We start from the raw sequence: 21,254 nt of genomic DNA on the forward strand, positions 1-21,254 counted from the left end.
GCCACTGGACCCTCCCTATTGGGGGTTCACAGGTCTCCAAAGGAGGCAGTTATCCCACATCTGGGACCATCCCCTCCCCCCCCCCCCCACACACACACAGACACACACACACACACACACTAACTGGCCCCCCTTTCTCTTTCACCTTAATTTAAGGGTCATTTAAGGGTCCAATCGAGCTCCCTTAAGGGAGGGCGCTGGCTGCCATGTGTGGCCAAGGGCCTGCCCATTATCTAGAAGCAACTAGACCCGCTTTATCTAGATAACTAGGACGAGCAAACTGCCTCGTTAAACCAAACCTTCTCAATATATCTAAACCACGAGCAAACTGCCTCGTTAAACCAAACCTTCTCAAGATATCTAAACCACGAGCAAACTGCCTCGTTAAACCAAACCTTCTCAATATATCTAAACCACGAGCAAACTGCCTCGTTAAACCAAACCTTCTCAATATATCTAAACCACGAGCAAACTGCCTCGTTAAACCAAACCTTCTCAATATATCTAAACCACGAGCAAACTGCCTCGTTAAACCAAACCTTTTCAATATATCGAAACCACGAGCAAACTGCCTCGTTAAACCAAACCTTCTCAATATATCTAAACCACGAGCAAACTGCCTCGTTAAACCAAACCTTCTCAATATATCTAAACCACGAGCAAACTGCCTCGTTAAACCAAACCTTCTCAAGATATCTAAACCACGAGCAAACTGCCTCGTTAAACCAAACCTTCTCAATATATCTAAACCACGAGCAAACTGCCTCGTTAAACCAAACCTTCTCAATATATCTAAACCACGAGCAAACTGCCTCGTTAAACCAAACCTTCTCAATATATCTAAACCACGAGCAAACTGCCTCGTTAAACCAAACCTTTTCAATATATCGAAACCACGAGCAAACTGCCTCGTTAAACCAAACCTTTTCAATATATCGAAACCACGAGCAAACTGCCTCGTTAAACCAAACCTTCTCATATATATCTAAACCACGAGCAAACTGCCTCGTTAAACCAAACCTTTTCAATATATCGAAACCACAATGGCGCGTAACCCCCTTCATACACCATAACAAACTCCAGTTATTATTTAGAGAATATAACTGCATTAATACCCATTTATCATCGGGGTCATGATAACCAAGTTATCAAAGATTATCAAAGGATGATATAATCAAAATCTATATCAATGATTATTTTTCGCCAAGCGTCATTTAGATAATGGTGGCCAAAAATTGGATATTTTATTTATTTTTCCTTTTTTTTCGTTTCTTTTCTTTCAAGATTATAATTGACAGATAATTTTGGGTTATAATTGACAGATAATTTTGAGTTATAATTGACAGATAATTTTGGGTTATGATTGACAGATAATTTTGGGTTATAATTGACAGATAATTTTGGGTTATAATTGACAGATAATTTTGGGTTATAATTGACAGATAATTTTGGGTTATAATTGACAGATAATTTTGGGTTATAATTGACAGATAATTTTGGGTTATAATTGACAGATAATTTTGGGTTATAATTGACAGATAATTTTGGGTTATAATTGACAGATAATTTTGGGTTAAAATTGACAGATAATTTTGGGTTATCATTGACATAATTTTGGGTTATAATTGACAGATAATTTTGGGTTATAATTGACAGATAATTTTGGGTTGTAATTGACAGATAATTTTGGGTTGTAATTGACAGATAATTTTGGGTTATAATTGACAGATAATTTTGGGTTATAATTGACAGATAATTTTGGGTTATAATTGACAGATAATTTTGGGTTATAATTGACAGATAATTTTGGGTTATAATTGACAGATAATTTTGGGTTATAATTGACAGATAATTTTGGGTTATAATTGACAGATAATTTTGGGTTATAATTGACAGATAATTTTGGGTTATAATTGACAGATAATTTTGGGTTATAATTGACAGATAATTTTGGGTTATAATTGACAGATAATTTTGGGTTATAATTGACAGATAATTTTGGGTTATAATTGACAGATAATTTTGGGTTTTAATTGACAGATAATTTTGGGTTAAAATTGACAGATAATTTTGGGTTATAATTGACAGATAATTTTGGGTTATAATTGACAGATAATTTTGGGTTATAATTGACAGATAATTTTGGGTTATAATTGACAGATAATTTTGGGTTATAATTGACAGATAATTTTGGGTTATAATTGACAGATAATTTTGGGTTATAATTGACAGATAATTTTGGGTTATAATTGACAGATAATTTTGGGTTATAATTGACAGATAATTTTGGGTTATAATTGACAGATAATTTTGGGTTATAATTGACAGATAATTTTGGGTTATAATTGACAGATAATTTTGGGTTATAATTGACAGATAATTTTGGGTTATAATTGACAGATAATTTTGGGTTATAATTGACAGATAATTTTGAGTTATAATTGACAGATAATTTTGGGTTATAATTGACAGATAATTTTGGGGGTTCGTCTTATCTATTTCAAGTTTGGGGGGGGGGGTTGGTTTATCTTGGAGGGGGGGTAAGGGAGTGTGTGTGTGATAATGCCATTTATCTCATAACTAGGAAACGAGGTGGTTTAAAGGGTCAAAGACCTAATTATTAGCTTAATTACCCTCCCCCTAAGTAATTTAAGGGGGTTTTTGGGTAGGAGAGGCTTAATGAAATGCTGGTGGGGGAGGGGGGGAGGTCGTGTCTCTCTCTCTCTCTCTCTCTCTCTCTCTCTCTCTCTCTCTCTGTCTCTGTCTCTCTCTCTCTCTGCCTCTCTCTCTCTCTCTCTCTCTCTCTCTCTCTCTCTCTCTCTCTCTCTCTCATTGAGAGTAAACACAAAAATCTTGTCTGAAATTAAGAAACACATGTCCCAAAATGCTAGGCTATATCCCAAAATGCTATGCTATATCCCAAAATGCTAGGCTATATCCCAAAATGCTAGGCTATATCCCAAAATGCTATGCTATATCCCAAAATGCTAGTATATCCCAAAACGCTAGGCTATATCCCAAAATGCTAGGCTATATCCCAAAATGCTAGGCTATATCCCAAAATGCTAGGTTATATCCCAAAATGCTAGGCTATATCCCAAAATGCTAGGCTATATCCCAAAATACGAGGCTATATCCCAAAATGCTAGGTTATATCCCAAAATGCTAGGCTATATCCCAAAATACGAGGCTATATCCCAAAATGCTAGGCTATATCCCAAAATGCTATGCTATATCCCAAAATGCTAGGCTATATCCCAAAATGCTAGGCTATATCCCAAAATGCTAGGCTATATCCCAAAATGCTAGGCTATATCCCAAAATGCTAGGTTATATCCCAAAATGCTAGGCTATATCCCAAAATACGAGGCTATATCCCAAAATGCTAGGCTATATCCCAAAATGCTAGGCTATATCCCAAAATGCTAGGCTATATCCCAAAATGCTAGGCTATATCCCAAAATGCTAGGCTATATCCCAAAATACGAGGCTATATCCCAAAATACGAGGCTATATCCCAAAATGCTAGGCTATATCCCAAAATGCTAGGCTATATCCCAAAATGCTAGGCTATATCCCAAAATGCTAGGCTATATCCCAAAATGCTAGGTTATATCCCAAAATGCTAGGCTATATCCCAAAATGCTAGGCTATATCCCAAAATGCTAGGCTATATCCCAAAATACGAGGCTATATCCCAAAATGCTAGGCTATATCCCAAAATGCTAGGCTATATCCCAAAATGCTAGGCTATATCCCAAAATACGAGGCTATATCCCAAAATACGAGGCTATATCCCAAAATGCTATGCTATATCCCAAAACGCTATGCTATATCCCAAAACGCTAGGCTATATCCCAAAATACGAGGCTATATCCCAAAATACGAGGCTATATCCCAAAATACGAGGCTATATCCCAAAATACGAGGCTATATCCCAAAATACGAGGCTATATCCCAAAATGCTATGCTATATCCCAAAACGCTATGCTATATCCCAAAACGCTAGGCTATATCCCAAAATGCTAGGCTATATCCCAAAATGCTATTCTATATCCCAAAATGCTAAGCTATATCCCAAAATGCTAGGCTATATCCCAAATTGCTATGCTATATCCCAAAATGCTATGCTATATCCCAAAATGCTAGGCTATATCCCAAAATGCTAGGCTATATCCCAAATTGCTAGGCTATATCCCAAAATGCTAGGCTATATCCCAAAATGCTAGGCTATATCCCAAATGCTATGCTATATCCCAAAATGCTAGGCTATATCCCACAATGCTAGGCTATATCCCAAAATGCTGGGCTATATCCCAAAATGCTAGGCTATATCCCAAAATGCTATGGTATATCTCAAAATGCTAGGCTACATCCCAAAATGCTAGGCTATATCCCAAAATGCTAGGCTATATCCCAAAATGCTATTCTATATCCCAAAATGCTAGGCTATATCCCAAAATGCTAGGCTATATCCCAAAATGCTAGGCTATATCCCAAAATGCTGGGCTACATCCCAAAATGCTAGGCTATATCCCAAAATGCTAGGCTATATCCCACAATGCTAGGCTATATCCCAAAATGCTAGGCTATATCCCAAAATGCTAGGCTATATCCCAAAATGCTAGGCTATATCCCAAAATGCTATGGTATATCCCAAAATGCTAGGCTATATCCCAAAATGCTAGGCTATATCCCAAAGACAAAATCTCATTCTAAATACTTAAATACTTTTATAAGTATTCAGTGGTTGGCTTTGCTGACCATGATTTAAGCACTGGCGCGCCTGGGTTCGAGCCCGGTCGTGGCACAGTCGCCCCACAGTCACCCCTAGCTGTTCCTCCTTCCCTTTGGGAATGGTCGATGAGTACTTTAAGGCTCGTGTGGTCGATAAATGGATAAATGGAGTAAATTAGGTGAATAAATAGGGCAATTGATAAAGGAATATATGGATATTACGTGTTTATGAACACACCAGGAGACTAAATTAAATTTTTTTCGTGTTAATTTGTGTAAAAAAAATTAATTTGCCCAAATGGTATTGCGGAAAAACGCCCATACTAAATTCTCTGCCAATTATATTAATTTATTTAGGTAAAAAAATTCCAATTTATAGGCGATGTTTAGATAGCCACATAAAACTGCTGGAGAAGGTGTAGAGGAATGGCACCAAAAATGGCGCCCTAAACTCCATTGCTCCACACACACACCCTCTTCCCTCTTAAATCTAATTTTAAAAGAAATTAGAATAAATATATATATAAATGGCCACTCCATTTGAATTTCTAAAGAGACTTTGATAAATTTAGACCATTTAAAGTCAAAACCTTCAGGTCAAGAAGGCAAAACTGGGAGAAAAATATGGACATTTTTTTTTGGCGGGACGACTCAAGCGTAGAGGAAGCCAAGGCAGCAACAACAACTACAGGCGAAATTCCAAGGGCTTTACACGTGTCATTGAACCAATCCGTCAAAAGGCCCTGGACCCTAAGAGCGTAAATCTCCCTCTATATAAGCACAAAAAGGCAATAATAACCTTTACATAAGGGGAGGATCACGTAATGGCAACAGCGCCTCGGTAATGGCAACAGCGCCTCGGGCTAGAGGCGCTGCTGCCATCACCGAGGCGCTGTTGCCAACTCATGGGTCGCCCCAATGGCTGGTTCGATCCCCCTATTTCAATGACCAATTTTGCCGGCCCCGCCCGCCTCCCTCTTCCTATTACGAATCGAGGTCACTAATTGGAGACCAGAGCATCGCGTTGCGCAACGAGAGAGAGAGAGAGAGAGAGAGAGAGAGAGAGAGAGAGAGAGAGAGAGAGAGAGAGAGAGAGAGAGTCGAAATGGGAAGGTAAAAAAAATAGGAATATATGAAAAAAATGACATTTATTCTCGTTTTAGATCAAGACTTAACAAGAGGGCGTTATCACTTCAACACCTCTGTGTTAGGAGAGGTAGTTTACGGTCTTTTAATGGAACCAGCGGGAGATAAATACGTCTTTATGGCGTTGAAAGCTTAGCAAAATGGCGGTTCAATATGGCCGCTCCTCCTTTACGTCATAACACAGAGGGAAAGGACAATTCGCTCTAAAACTCTAATTACATTAATGACCTCCCGAATTAGCAAGTATACTTACTTTTACATCCCCTGGGGAAGCCCCCCCAGTTTATGGAGGCCCCCCAGTAAATTAATTTTCAAATAATGGAGAAATGTAGACTAGTTATGGAATTGATTTGATTATCTGGTGTTGCCATATGGCTTATATATTTTTTTTCAGCCGCCTGTAAGATAATTCGGATTGTAAACCCCAGTAATAAAGCGATCCCCATTTCTTCAGTATTATGTAACCTCTAGTAATACAATACTAGGGGAAATGATTAAGATAAAATCTCCATTAATTGAAAATTAAGAGCTATCTAGAAATCTATCTGGTTCGGCATTTTTCATTGGCATTCACTGCACCGTGAATTTCTGGAAAACGCAAATTATGAAGAATTTACATATTTGTATTTTTTCTGCTAAAACACAATATTAGCACAAATTTTATGCTAATTATGTATCTTAATCAGTTGTATGAAATTTTATTATTTTATTCTTGCAATCTCTAACGCGCAATGTTTTTCTTAACCCCTCCCCCTGCCAGACGTACAACGTAGACAAGCAGGTGTCGGACAGCGCCAGCACCGCCACAGCTTATCTTACGGGCGTCAAGACCAAGTACAAGACCATTGGTGTTGATGGCTCGGTCGTGTACAAGGACTGTGCCTCCGTCAACGACGAAAATAAAATCTATTCCATCGTGAAATGGGCCCAGGAAGCTGGCAAGAGAACAGGTAATGGGGGAGAAGGAGGAGGAGAAACCACCATACATACCCCTAGCTCAAGCCACAGCCATGGGGTCCATTCTAGAGGAACCGAACACTTGAATTGGTCCCTTCCAACAACCATTAATAATTTCTAACCACCCAAAATACACCAAAATAAACATCCCTCATTCGCTTTTCAGGTTTAAACAATATGGCCATCGTTGACTTAGTGAAAAATAACAAGCCCCCCACACAAATAAAACCTCCCCCAACTAACCTTTCAGACTTGATCCAATCCAACGCGTCCAATTACGGCGGCATTCGACAGTCCTCACGGCCACCATTTTGGCCTGACATCTCCTTCCCTCGAACGACCTCGTCTTATCCCTGCTCCCGTTTATGCCACCACGCCACCCCTCGCGTCCTGGCTCACCACTCGCACTGAATGGATACTCCTTAACGACCCCTAACGAGCCTGTTGTGCTCTTAGAATGACCCCGGCGCGCCCTCTGTCCACTTCTTAGTTCCAGATCGGTAACTCGCTCCTGCAGGCACACATAACGTGGAATCTCGTCAATAGATGGCGTTGACCACTGCAGTATCGTCTCTTGTTCTATTCATCATATTCGAGATTTATATTGGAATTATATCAGTTCTCATTAATTTTAAACTCAATATGAAGGAAATTAATTAATATCAGTATCATTAATCAACACATATCTCATTGAAATCATATAAGACAATGACATTTCAAAATTCGTCCTTACAAACTTTCATTTTCTAAGTTACTCAACCTTGAATTAAGCCGAGATCAACAGTGACGCTATTTAGGAGAAAAATATACAACTTTCAATATCCCTGTATAACAAAATCTCAAACTAACATAAATTCTTTATTTGAACTATTCTTTATATTCATTTTCCGCCGCTAAATATTCACTAATATGCGAAGATAAGGTATTTGAATATTCCACTTGATTATTCATTATATATATCATCTTTACATTCTGGAGAACGTAATATGATTTTCTTGCGCGGCAAATCCTTCCCTAAACCTTTCTCCTCTTTATATAAACTATAGGCTATATATATATATATATATATATATATATATATATATATATATATATATATATATATATATCTATGTATATATATCATGCACATAACATGCCATACTTTTATGACGTAACATACCCTCTATATAACGTATCTTTCATATAAAATACCAAATATCACCTATATAATGTCACAAATATATTATATCTTTTATATGAAATACCATATATCACCTATATAATGTCACCAATATATCTTTTATATAAAATACCACATATATGCCATATCATATATCTTATATAACATACCATTCGTATACCATGACTTCTATATAAACATCTTTTCTATAAAGTAACGCCTATATGTCATATACTGTCATATATATATATAAGCCATCATATAGGTTATACCGTCTATATAACAGGCCATCTCTCCACAAATGGCCTGCGTTCAACTCTCAGCCAAAGACGCCATTAATATTCCACTTTATCTCGGACCACAAATCCCCTTCAAATCCAAGCGATTTCTTTTTTTTTTTTCGAGTCATAGATAAAACACATAACCTTGAACTTTACATAAAACTTTACATAAAACTTTGAAGTTTTTTTTTTTTCTTTTTCTAAACATTAGCTGATATTCAACACCCCAACATTAATTTTTAGTTAGGTAGTTGTGTTTTTTTAGATCAGTTCAAATACTGTAACTCAAACTTGGATTTAAAACTTTGGAGGTGATCTTTTAACGGGAACTTTATATACATATATTTTTTATGATAGCTGATATTTAACCTCTTCGACATTTCTAACCGCAGGTATGGTGATGTTTTTACAACCAAAAACATTTTACCCTTGAACTTTTTAACATGATTTACCCTTGAACTTTTTAACATAACACTGATCTAAAGGTAATCTCGGGTGGGGTTTTTTAAACCTGGGTTATTTTATCGAGAATCACATTACGAAATTATTAACAATAGGTGACATTTAACCTCTGGGTTAATTTTAACTGTGTGGTGATATTTTTTTTAACCCAAGGATAACTTAAGGTTTTTAACATAGTGGTAACTTATCCCTGAACTTCTTAACGTAATCTTGAATTAAAGATAATTTCGGGTTCGGTGGGGGAGGGGGAGGTATGTTAAACAATAACCATATTTTTTGTTATTTTTAACGTTAAATGACATTTAACCTCTGGGTTAATTAACCGCGGGTTATGTTAAAACCAAAGAATAACTTTCCCCTTGAACTTATTTCTTTTTAACATCACCTTGAACTAATGATAACCTCTGATGTAAAGATGGGGGGGGTGTTAGTCTTTTAAACGATAACTTCATTATTGGATAACTAACGATAACTGACATTTAACCACAGGCTTTGATAATTAACCCGGCAGGTGTGGTGACGTCAACACGGGTGACCCACGCCACCCCAGCGGCTACTTACGCCCACGTGGCTGACCGGGACTGGGAGTGTGATGGCGCCATTAGTCCAGAGGATAAGGAAAGGTGTCCCCATGTCCTGGATATTGCGCGCCAGCTGGTGGAGGAGGAGCCCGGCATGTCCATTAATGTAAGTGGGAATCAACTTATTAAAAATTATTTTTAACTTGATATTAAAAATAATTTTTAATAAAAACTTTCGCCATAAAAAGCGAAATTTTCTTCAAGACTGAAAAAAACTTTTGGAAAAAAATATGCCATTATTTTTCACCTCTAGAGTCTAATTTCCAGTTACAATATCTTCCTCAATAATGACAATAGTTACTAAAAAAAACTGTTGTATTTACTAACAATAGCATTGCTTTAACTTAATTATTAATGATGATAAATTAGAAAAACAGGGGCGTGTACACTGACTTACGCTCAGCCATTCGACGCAACCACCACAACAAAAATGGCGTCGAGCATTTCTTAATAATTACTAATTAATTCATCATGGTTCCTATATGCTTTTCTTTCATTCTCAGACAATAAACATCATAACTTAGTCTTTCAAATGTATATGGAGAATGATTAAAAAATACTTAAAGAATTTAAAAGTCAATAACCGTTTAAGCTAATTCATATACAAAGAGAATCGCGTCCGATTCATCTTATGAAAATTCTTAAAACACGCTTTGATAATTAATATATATATATATATATATATATATATATATATATATATATATATATATATATATATCGTAATTACAGACAATATGGCGTAGCTAAGTATATACGATCTCCTTTACTAAGTTAATCCATTATAAACAATTTACCTCCTCTCCTATTTAAAGCTTGTAATTCAAGTCATCACCGAGTGATCCCATCCCCACAAAGGGATGATTCCTTTGGCGCTCTGTACCCGCAGGAAACGTAAAAATAAAGGCATGTCCCTCTACTCTAACTTGAAATAAAGGAATGCTTATTTTCTGTAATGGCCAGGTGGTGATGGGCGGCGGGTACCAGAACTTCGACGCGGGCGCCGATGGCACGCCCACCGACCCCTTGGACACCCAGTGGGGCAGCTGCCAGAGAAATGACAGCAGGGACCTCGTCAGGCTCTGGAAGGAGAAGAAGACGGACGCCAACGTCAACTGGGAGTTCGTCAGGAGCAGGACGGCCTTGCGCAACGTGGACACCAAGGACACCGAGTTCCTCCTAGGTGAGTTCAACATGGCGAACTAGGGGGAAAGGGAGTTCAAAGAGGGAGGGGAAGGGGCGTGCACCACTGTGGAACTCTAAGGGTAAGACCTTAAGCTGCCTTAATGCTCTTGGTAAAGCTGTACACCCGTAATTAATGGTGGATAAATGGAACAAGCAGATGCAGAACTGACAATGTTTTAAAATAGCTGTACGATGGTTGGCATGTTGAAGAGCTGGGGTCCTCCTACTCTCATGCAGTTGTTTCAAATTGGAATATACTGTCTGCATTAACTGTGTCCCTAGTTAGTGCATTCATTCATCAATCATATACTACAAAAGTCCCTCAACCTCTTTTTTTTTTTTTTATTTAAATCTCCATAAGTTTCTTCCTTAATCTCATCTCTCTCTCTCTCTCTCTCTCTCTCTCTCTCTCTCTCTCTCTCTCTCTCTCTCTCTCTCTCCTATACAACTGGGTAAGTAAACAGCTTCCTCACACCTCACTGTCCTCCTCAGGATTGTTCGCCAATGGCCACATGCCCTATGAATACGAGAAACGGGACAATAACCTAGACGTGCCCACTCTTGCCGAAATGACTGAGACAGCCATCAAACTCCTAAGCCAGGAACCGAAAGGATTCTTCATGCTGGTGAGTACCGTGCCCATCACCGCTAGACATATCCCCCGTCCCCTAGTTGTAGTTCAACACCTCACCCCGTCGCCTTCCGCCACCAAAGATCCCTCATCCCCAGTTTGCAGTTCGGCGACATCACCAGAGATCCCTCGTCCCCTAGTTGCAGTTCAGCACCACAAGTGCATCGAAGACCCCCCCCCCCCCAAAGATCCAATACATCATTGCAAGAAAAGACCCATACTGACCACTATAAACACCATCAATATCCAGGGGAATATCAACCCACTTTATATATGGAACATACAATTAAACCCTCTTATCCCATAAGGGCAAGCACAACCATATTCCCCCATTACACCATGTATGCCACAAGTACCATATGCTAGCAACCAGCTTCACTTACCATGGCAACAAATGTTACGCATATACTAGTGAGGCGTCTTTAAAATATTAATCAGAAGGTTTCCATTCGTGATGCATGATTGCAAAAAATTCCTTTCCTGTCTATCATGATTACTTTATCTGACCTCAGCTTGGCTTTGCAGGTGGAGGGAGGGCGAATTGACCACGCACACCACGACACAGTGGCTCACAGGGCCCTTGACGAGGCAGTGGCTATGGATAGGGCTGTTGAGAAAGCAGTCCAAATGACTAACCAGGAGGTAGGTTGTGCAAGTGTGGCATCCTGTCTAGCCGTGAGGCTTACTTGTACTGTTCAGAGATGATGTACGAGTGTGTTTGAAGTTTGCCGGTAGACAGTCTGGTCTCCTCAACACTGACGATAGACTAGGTACAATGTCGACCCTTGAGTACGTCAACTGCAGATGCCCATAGTTTATCTCATATGAGATAGAAATTCACATCTAGGCCTTCTTTTGAAGTGTCCCATCCTCCATCCTTGGCTTTTACCTGAGATTTCGTCAGCTATTCATCAAACCAAATTTGGAGCTTGTTCAAGTCCCCACATGCAAGCCTTATCATCCTTTACTTCTGTCATGACCTTTACATCATCCACACAAATCTAAATGTATAATTTCAGTCCTTTAGAAAAATCATCTACATTTGGTTCCAAAACCAAGGCCTGAGGCATGCCACTCATGACCCACTTCAAGAAGGCTTCTGTGTTATGCATCTTTAGTTCCCTTCAATGTAGAAAATTTTCTGTCCATCAAAGATCCAATTTCTTCGCATAACTCTTGTGTGTTACATTATCAAATGGCTACTGACACTCCTGAAACATATATATAACCGACTCATCCATCTCTTCAGTCTAAAAACGGAGCTCACTCTCTCTTTGGTCTTTGTTTCACATGATCTTTCCCTGTATTGATAACCTCTTTCACCTTATGTACATACACAAATATACATGCCCTAGCTTTACACTGGATGCCCATTCACTGACCTGCCCAAAAGAGGAGGATGTGGGTTAGCAGGGAACTGAATGCCCTCTCCAGGATTTGACCCTTAGTGGGTTTTAATGCTGTGAGGCAGAATTAGGGAAAACAGCATGAATGTATGTTGAAGTTTATGAAGCAGGGATGTATAACCTTATTTCTCTCACCTACAGGACACCCTAATCGTGGTGACTGCTGACCATGCACACACCATGTCCATCAGCGGCTATCCAAGCCGGGGCCAGGAGATCATAGGTGAGTATTCCAATCCTTCTATGAGCACACGCTCTCCCCTTAACACAACACATCCTGCACATTTGTCCCTTTGAAATACCCTTCACACTTATCTCGCAACACACTCTCCACACCTGCTGCTCAACACGGTACACCCTGAGCATTTGTCCCTTGACACACCCTTCATACTTGTCTCTCAACATGCTATACATGGCTGTCCTTCATCACACCTTCCACGTCTCCCTCTGACTACACCATTCTCCCACGAAGCTGACCATAATCTTAACATCTGATCTTTACCACATGTCCAATTCCTGTCTTTCATCACTTCAACCCGAATCTGCCTCTTTGTACATACTCGATAAAAAAAAGGCTCAGGTTTACAGAAAACAACTAGGAACAGCTAAATTCATCCTGGAGAAGCAGTATGTTGATGAATACTTAGTGTGTGTTCAAGAACTTCCCATATCAACATCACACTGAACACATCAGTAGGGCTCTTAAACTATCAATACTTGATCTCTTTTTTTCATACGATGACCTGGAAATAGTAAACAATATCTATATTAAACACTGGGAAAATTGAACTTGAAGTGTCATTAATTTGAATAATTTCATTTTCTTTCATGCTTGTTTGCAGATTTTCTGCAATAGCAAAGTGGAACAGAGGAGGACAAGGCCTCAATCAGTATGAGCATATCGTAGGGAGAAAAATATAAGCATATAGAATCAGAGAAGAACCCAAATTCCAGGAGACACAAGGGAGTTGAACGGTCTCTTTAGTTTCAGGAAATGGGAAAGTAGAAATACAGAATGGGTTTAAGGAAGAGCATTACAAGAGCTTTAGAGAAGCTTATATTGAGGGAGTCAGTAGATGGGCACCTGCGATAGGCTATGGAGAGAGTATCATAAAAGAAAGAGATACATTTCAGAAAAAGATGTTGGACGGGAGAGGAGAATCATATCATGCAGGAGGCATAGACATCATTACATCGTCAGTATTTCAAAAGAATAAGATAGCATTCAGTGAATACCATAAAATAGGGACAAAGTGGGTGGAAATGTTCAGAAAATCAGAAATTGTGGAGCAACAAGAGAATTAGTAAGAGATGTGAATGTCTGTAGAATTGTGCATGAATAAAAAAAAATTAAATAAAAAAAAAACATGCAGACAGTACAAAAAAGTTTAAAAAGTTATATGACAGTCAAGAAAGATTAAAATTCAAGGCCCAACAAACATAGGGTTCCTTCCCCATACAGTATAAATTGGCAGCTTTACACACACATAATTTGGGTATGCATAACAGACTGTGTTCCTGTTTCAGGTCTAGCAGCCATTGGTGATGATGGCTTGCCTTACACCACTCTTATGTATGCTAATGGCCCTGGTTACAACTACTCGGTAATGCCTGGAACCCACCAAGTTATGCGCCCAAATATTACCGAGGATGAAGTCATCAGCTGGGATTACACACAGCTGGCTGCTGTCCCAAAGGACTCCGAGACTCATGGTGGTGATGATGTTGCCATCTATGCTTTGGGTTTGTATCCACTTTCATTCAGTTTCATGTGATATTTTCCCTGTTTTCAGAGATGTGGATATCCTAGTGTTTAAACATATCTTTTCAATTCAAGACTATTAAACCATTCATACTTAAGAGATGTTGCTGGACTTCACCTGCTTGAGATTACACCGTGAGTGAAGAGGTATCTTTGGTGAGTGTGCATCATTGTCATTTGACAAACGAATGTACAATCTCATCAAAGACCTTTTTTGCTCCGGAATCTTTCCCATGCCTATTAGTGAGTGTAACTTTGTAGTCAGGTCTTGAGGCTGACGTAGTCCATAGGTAGGAGGGAAGAATAGTAATTCAGCAGACACATTGTTTTCAACAAAATATATTTATCTGCAGGTCCCATGGCTCACCTCTTCCATAGTCTGCATGAACAGAACTACATTGCTCATGCCATGGCCTATGCATCGTGCATTGGTACCAACCTGGACCACTGTAGTGGAAGCTCTACACAGGCTGCCTCTATCTCTGGAATCATATTGAGCCTTCTAGCTGCACTCTGTTGGCGCTACTGATACAGGTTGACACGTAAATCATTGTAAAGAAGAAAGGAACTGGATTGGCTAAAGATATATATCTTTTGTATCTGAGTGTGGGCCATCGAATCATTTTGTTAACTGTAAAGTTTGTCTTCCTTGTATGTAGTTGTACTACAAACATTATCCAAATGAACTATGACTTGACGGACATCAGAGATGTTTGCATAAGTGCCTCTCAGTTCAGTCAGACTGTTTCCCAGTTAATATTGCCCAGTTCACTAACAAAAGTGATGATGAAACTAATCATCCAATTAATTTCATAGTATCAGTGATTTAGAGAATCAACTTTTTCACAAGATTCCATCCAATCAAATTTCTGCATATCATTGCAACTATGTTTGTGCTATTCTGTGAACAGTTGATTCCTATGCTGACCCCAAGGTCAATCATTTATTATTTTTCCTGTGATGTACAACATCTTGAAGCTTTAGCTCACAAAGCACACACCTATGCCCATCACACTCATCTACTGCACTTGAAGATAAGTTGTCCGCTAGTCAAGTACACAGACTGAAATGCAGAAGTCCACAAATTAAGTTACAATGAGATGTCTTTTGCTTAATTCAGTAACATGTAGCTAACAAGTCTAGTTTCCCAAGCATTTACCAAAATTTTCAATATTATTCTCTCATATCTAGACTGATTTTTATCATTTCATGTCTAAACTCTGCACCCACTGTTAGACTAACATAGAGAATTAATAATACTAAAAAATTGCTTGCACACCACAACTCAAAGCAAAAGCTACTGTTACCAAATAACTTTCATTTGACACTAAATTGGAAGTACATGCAAATATCTATCGATAAATTCTGGGTGCATATGTTCTTGGAAACGAGTGAGGCTGATCTGATCAAACAAGTCACGAGATGTGTCAAAGAGCTAAGGTGTTGGCTTAAAATATTTGTCGTGATTTGTTCATTGAAGAATTGTGTACATAATACCTTCATCATGATGACTGCCATCTTTTATGTGATAATCATTATATTTTGGATTATCGTAGATAAAACTCAAGATATATGGATATCCATTTCACAACTGTAAACAATGTGTCAATGATTTCACCATTGCATCTGATCGCATCTTTTAATGTATTGTAATCATCTCCCATATTTATTCATATTCATGGCATTATGATTTCTTGACTGTTGTTAAAATGTACAGTACGTCCTCAGTTATAATAATAAGGCTATGTATTTTTCTGGACCAACCTTTGAATAAAAGTCCAGTATTGGTAATGAATGACTTTTATATCCTGTTGAATATGGAGTATGGCAACTTCTTAACTAGTCTGTCATATGTATGTCACAGAAAAACCTTAGCTGTCCCATAGTAGTAGGAAGAATATAAAGTAATACCGTCAGTGCTGGATTTGCACAATACTACCCAAAAATGGGTGATAAGTCCATCTGATGCCCGTTCCCTTTGGGAAATCTCTCAAAGGGGTGCCCACAGCAAGAGAGTCTGCACAACTGGTGAAATTTAGGGCTGCATCTTAGCCTTTGGAGCCTCACTCAGTTAGCCACTGGTAAAGGGCAACTCCAATGTGGTGTTTTCAAAGGCTCCTAGCCAGTGTTCCAGCCTAATATTCTGACTTACTACTTCTGCCTAATGTTTCTACTTAATGCTTGTGTCTAATAATCCTACCTGCTATTTCTATCAATTACTTATATGATTTTGCCGAAAGGCGGGGCTAGCACACAGTGTTGGAAAATCTTGTTACGAAGAATGAGATGGGCGAGTTAAGTGTTGTGTGCGACGAGGATAGATTGTATGTTTGTGAACAAAAGACCAGCAGTCCACATGTGGGTGAGGCAGAGCCCCCTTATGTAATGGGTTTCAATTGTTTGACTTGCAACAGTTTTTCTAGGGACCAAACCTTATTGCAAGTCATCGTATTGGTGTAAACTAAATGCCAAAAAAGTGTATGCTCTATTAACAGCTAACAGATATCATTAATGCAAAATACAGCTTTTGCATGTTCTACAGAGATCCGATTTCTCACGCCGAAACTTAAAGAACCAACAGCAAAAAGATGCCAACATGGAATTATTATCCCTTCATAATATATTATTGCCTACAGTGAATGTATGGAGAGGAATAATCAACTTAGATGATTCTGAAACCATCTCTCTATGACTTACCGTGTGTTTTTCATACTTTATGCAATTAATCAAAATGGCAAACAGTACTGGCATCTTCCCTACAGTATGATCTAAAAGACCAAGAAAATTCCCCACATCTCTACCCAGCCTTTGTGCAGAGGATTGTGCTAGCAACCCATTTGCCCTTAGGGGCATCTAATATAATAAAAATACCTTATGATGAGATGGGACATGATTTCAGAGGCAATAACTTTCATTTGACACTGAATTGAAAGTATGGCCCAACCCACCCACATAAACATGTATATACATAAACACCCACACACATACTTATACATAACTAAACGTTTCAACGTATACATATATATATATATATATATATATATATTTTTTTTATACGATTCGCCATTTCCCGCATTTGCGAGGTAGCGTTAAGAACAGAGGACTGGGCCTTAGAGGGAAAATCCTCACCTGGCCCCCTTCTCTGTTCCATCTTTTGGAAAATTAAAAAAAAAAACGAGAGGGGAGGATTTCCAGCCAACCGCTCCCTCCCTTTTAGTCGCCTTCTACGACACGCAGGGAATACGTGGGAAGTATTCTTTCTCCCCTATCCCCAGGGATAATATATATATATATATATATATATATATATATATATATATATCCCTGGGGTTAGGGGAGAAAGAATACTTCCCACGTATTCCCTGCGTGTCGTAGAAGGCGACTAAAAGGGGAGGGAGCGGGTGGCTGGAAATCCTCCCCTCTCTTTTTTTTTTCCAAAAGAAGGAACAGAGAAGGGGGCCAGGTTAGGATGTTCCCTCAAAGGCCCAGTCCTCTGTTCTTAACGCTACCTCGCTAACGCGGGAAATGGCGAATAGTTTGAAAAAAAAAAAAAAAAAAAAAAAAAAAAAAAAAATATATATATATATATATATATATATATATACAGTCATATACATATGTACACATGTACATAATTCATACTTGCTGCCAACCCGCCACACATGAAATGACAACTCCCTCCCCTGCATGTGTGCGAGGTAGCGCTAGGAAAAGACAACAAAGACCACATTCATTCACACTCAGTCTCTAGCTGTCATGTGTAATGCACTGAAACCAGAGCTCTCTTTCCACATCCAGGCCCCACAAAACTTCCCATGGTTTACCCCAGAAGCTTCACATGCCCTGGTTCAATCCATTGACAGCATGTTGACGTTTAAAGTACATGTAAATATTCATCTATAAATTCTAGATGCATAAATTCTTGAAAACAGTAATGGATTTACAAGTTGGTCACCTGGACCTCACCTACACAGAGACAAAATTGAAAAAATATCTAAAAGGGGCTGAATGGAGGCAAGAATGCTATTCTTACCATCTAACCAGTTATAATTATCATCAACACCTCATCTCTCAAAATTGTGCAGCTAGTGCATCTGGCAAAACTCAGGGAATTTCGTTTACCATTTTGAATCTATAGGAAGAAGTTGGCAAGGAATTCTCAGGAGTTTTCTTTGTGTTTTATAGAAATGGTGCACTCTGGGGTTTAATGCACCAATAATGATATATTAGAAAAACCAATGTGCTGTGCTGAATACAACACATTTATTTCTTGCAACTGTGAAGTGGCACCAGGTACAAGTGAAGAAAAAGCCACATTTGCTCTCATCCATTCTCTACCTATCATATGTAATGCACTGAAACCAAAGACCTCTTCTCATGACTAGGTCTCACAGGTCAATCTGTGCTTCCTCCCAGTTGCTTCGTATACCCCTGTTCTGTCCAATGACAGCAAATTGCCCCCATGCATACTTCATCATTCCAAAGCACTCTATAATGTACACATTTCACCTCCTGCATGTTTGGGTCCTTAGCACTCAAAATCGCTTTCACTCCTTCCTTTGATCTCGAACTTGGTCTTCTTGTCTCCTCCACATCTGACACATATATCCTCTTTGTCAACTCATCCTCACTTATTCTCTCCATACGTCCATACCACTTCAGAACCACTTCTTCAGTTTTCTCAACCATACTCTTATTACCACAACCTTTAATTACATACTCTCACTTCTAACCACATACTGTATTCAAACATTTCATATCCAACACATCCACCTTCCTCCACATATTCCCTTCTATAATCCATGTCTTGCATGCACAGAACATCACTGGGAACACCTTACTTTCAAACATCCCCTTTTTTTGCCCTCCTAAATAACTACCTCTCTTTCTACACATTCCTCATTGCTCCCAGAACCTTGGCTCCTTCTCACCCATCATATAACTTACTTCTGCTTCCATGATACCATTCACTGCCATGTCCTCTTTCAGGTATCTAAAACATTCCACTTCCTCCAAATTTTCTCCATTCAAACTCACCCCAGCTAACCTGTCCCTTTGCCCTACTAAACCTAATAACCTTGCTTTTATTCACATTTACACTCTGCTTTCTCCTTTCACACTTTCTCCCCAACTCCATCACCAACTGCTGTGGTCTCTCCTTTGAATCTGCCACCAGTGTTATGTCATCAGCAAACAATCAACTCACTTCCCAGGTCATTCCATTCCCCATAAACTACTCACTTGCCCCTCTCTTCAAGACTCTTGCATTCAACTTCCTCACCACCTCATCCATAAACAAATCAAATAATCACTGTGATATCACACACCCCTGCTGCAGACCAATCTTCACTTGGAAACATTCACCCTCCTCTCCTCTTACTGCACACATGCCTTACATCCTTGATAAAATCTGCTTCAAGCAGCTTTCCTCCCACACCATATATTCTTAAGACCTTCCACAAGGCATCTCTCTTAATCCTATGCTTTCTCCAGATCCATAAATAACATACAAATCCATCTATTTCTCACGTATTTCTCATACATGTTCCTTAAGGCAAATACCTGATCCACACATCCTCTACCACTTCTGAAATCATAGTGCTCCTCCCCAATATGATGCTCTGTACATGCCTTCGCCTTCTTAATAATTACCTTCCCATACAACATATCAAGTACACTTAAGAAACTTACAACTCTGTAATTTGAACACTCACATTTATCCCCCTTGCCTTTATACAATGGCACTATACATGCATTCCTCCAAACCTAAGACACTCTGCACCATGATCCTCGCTTACATTGAAAATCCTAAGTAACCAATGAACAGCACAGTCACTCTTAATAAATCCAACAGCAATACCACCCACTCCAACCACCTTGCTACATTTCATCATATATAAGGCTTTCACCATCTCTTCTCTCTTCATCAATTATGTACAGCTTTCACCATCTCCTCTCTCTTCACCAATCTCAATGACTCTCACTTCCCATACCATCTTGACCCAAAAACCCTATCTCTGCCACCCTTCATCAAATACATTCAGAAGTCCCTAAAAATATTCACTCTATCACCTCTCTTCATCACTACCTGTTGCCACTTCTCAGGAAACACAAAATACTAAGGGCAGGTTAGTTGGGGTGTGAGTTTGAGAGGAGAAAAACTGAAGGTAGTGAAGTATTTCAGATACTTAGGAACAGACAGGAAAAAAATGGAATCATGGAAGCAAAAGTGAGTCATAGGGTGGTTGAGAGGGAGAAGGTTCTTGGAGACCTGAAGAACGTGTGAATCAAGAGATCGCTATCTGGGAGGGCAAAAATGGGCATGTTTGAAGGTATGGTAGACCCAACAATATTATATGGATGTAAGACATGGGCTATATTTAAGGCTGTGTGGAGGATGGGCTACGGTTAAGGCTGTGTCAAGGAGGGTAGATGTCTTGGAAATGAAATGTCTGAAGAAAATATGTGGCATGAGGTGGTCTGATTAAGTAAGTAATAAAAGGTAAGAGAGAGGTGCGGTTATAAAAAGAGTGTTGTTGAGAGAGCTGAAGAGGATGCGCTGAAATGGTATGGACATATGGCAAGAATAAGTGTGGAAAGGTTGTCAGAAGTGGAGGGAACAAAGAGAACAGGTTAACCATACTGGAAATGGAGGGATGGAGTGAAAAAGATTCTGCACAAAAATGACCTGATAACGCAAGAGGGTGGAAAGCATGCACAGGATAGAGAGAACAGGACTGATGTGATATACAGAGGTGTCATGCTGTTAATGGACTAAACTAGGGCATGTGAAGTGTCTACAATAAACTGTGGAAAAGTCAGAGGGGCAAGGTATTGGATAGGGAGCTGTGGTTTTGGTGCATTACACATGACAGCAAGAGAATGGAGGTGAGTAGATGCAGCCTTTCTTTGTTTCTGGCCCTACCTTGTTGATGTTGGAAACG

The 21,254-nt window shown here is 39.0% G+C and overlaps 1 protein-coding gene across 1 annotated transcript in view; it reads left to right on the forward strand.

The window, feature by feature from the left end:
• LOC139757434 (alkaline phosphatase-like) overlaps positions 1-16,101 on the forward strand; it is a 46,933-nt gene extending 30,832 nt beyond the window's left edge. The window contains exons 4-11 of the mRNA XM_071677950.1: positions 6,644-6,833; positions 9,257-9,432; positions 10,290-10,509; positions 11,004-11,137; positions 11,668-11,784; positions 12,690-12,771; positions 14,076-14,291; positions 14,664-16,101. Coding sequence (XP_071534051.1) covers positions 6,644-6,833; positions 9,257-9,432; positions 10,290-10,509; positions 11,004-11,137; positions 11,668-11,784; positions 12,690-12,771; positions 14,076-14,291; positions 14,664-14,839 — 1,311 coding nt within the window. The 3' untranslated portion in view covers positions 14,840-16,101. The remainder of the gene's footprint in view (positions 1-6,643; positions 6,834-9,256; positions 9,433-10,289; positions 10,510-11,003; positions 11,138-11,667; positions 11,785-12,689; positions 12,772-14,075; positions 14,292-14,663) is intronic.
• Positions 16,102-21,254: the final 5,153 nt, after the last annotated feature.

This window comes from Panulirus ornatus, chromosome 26, assembly GCF_036320965.1.
Source record: "Panulirus ornatus isolate Po-2019 chromosome 26, ASM3632096v1, whole genome shotgun sequence".
Lineage (NCBI taxonomy): Eukaryota > Metazoa > Arthropoda > Malacostraca > Decapoda > Palinuridae > Panulirus > Panulirus ornatus.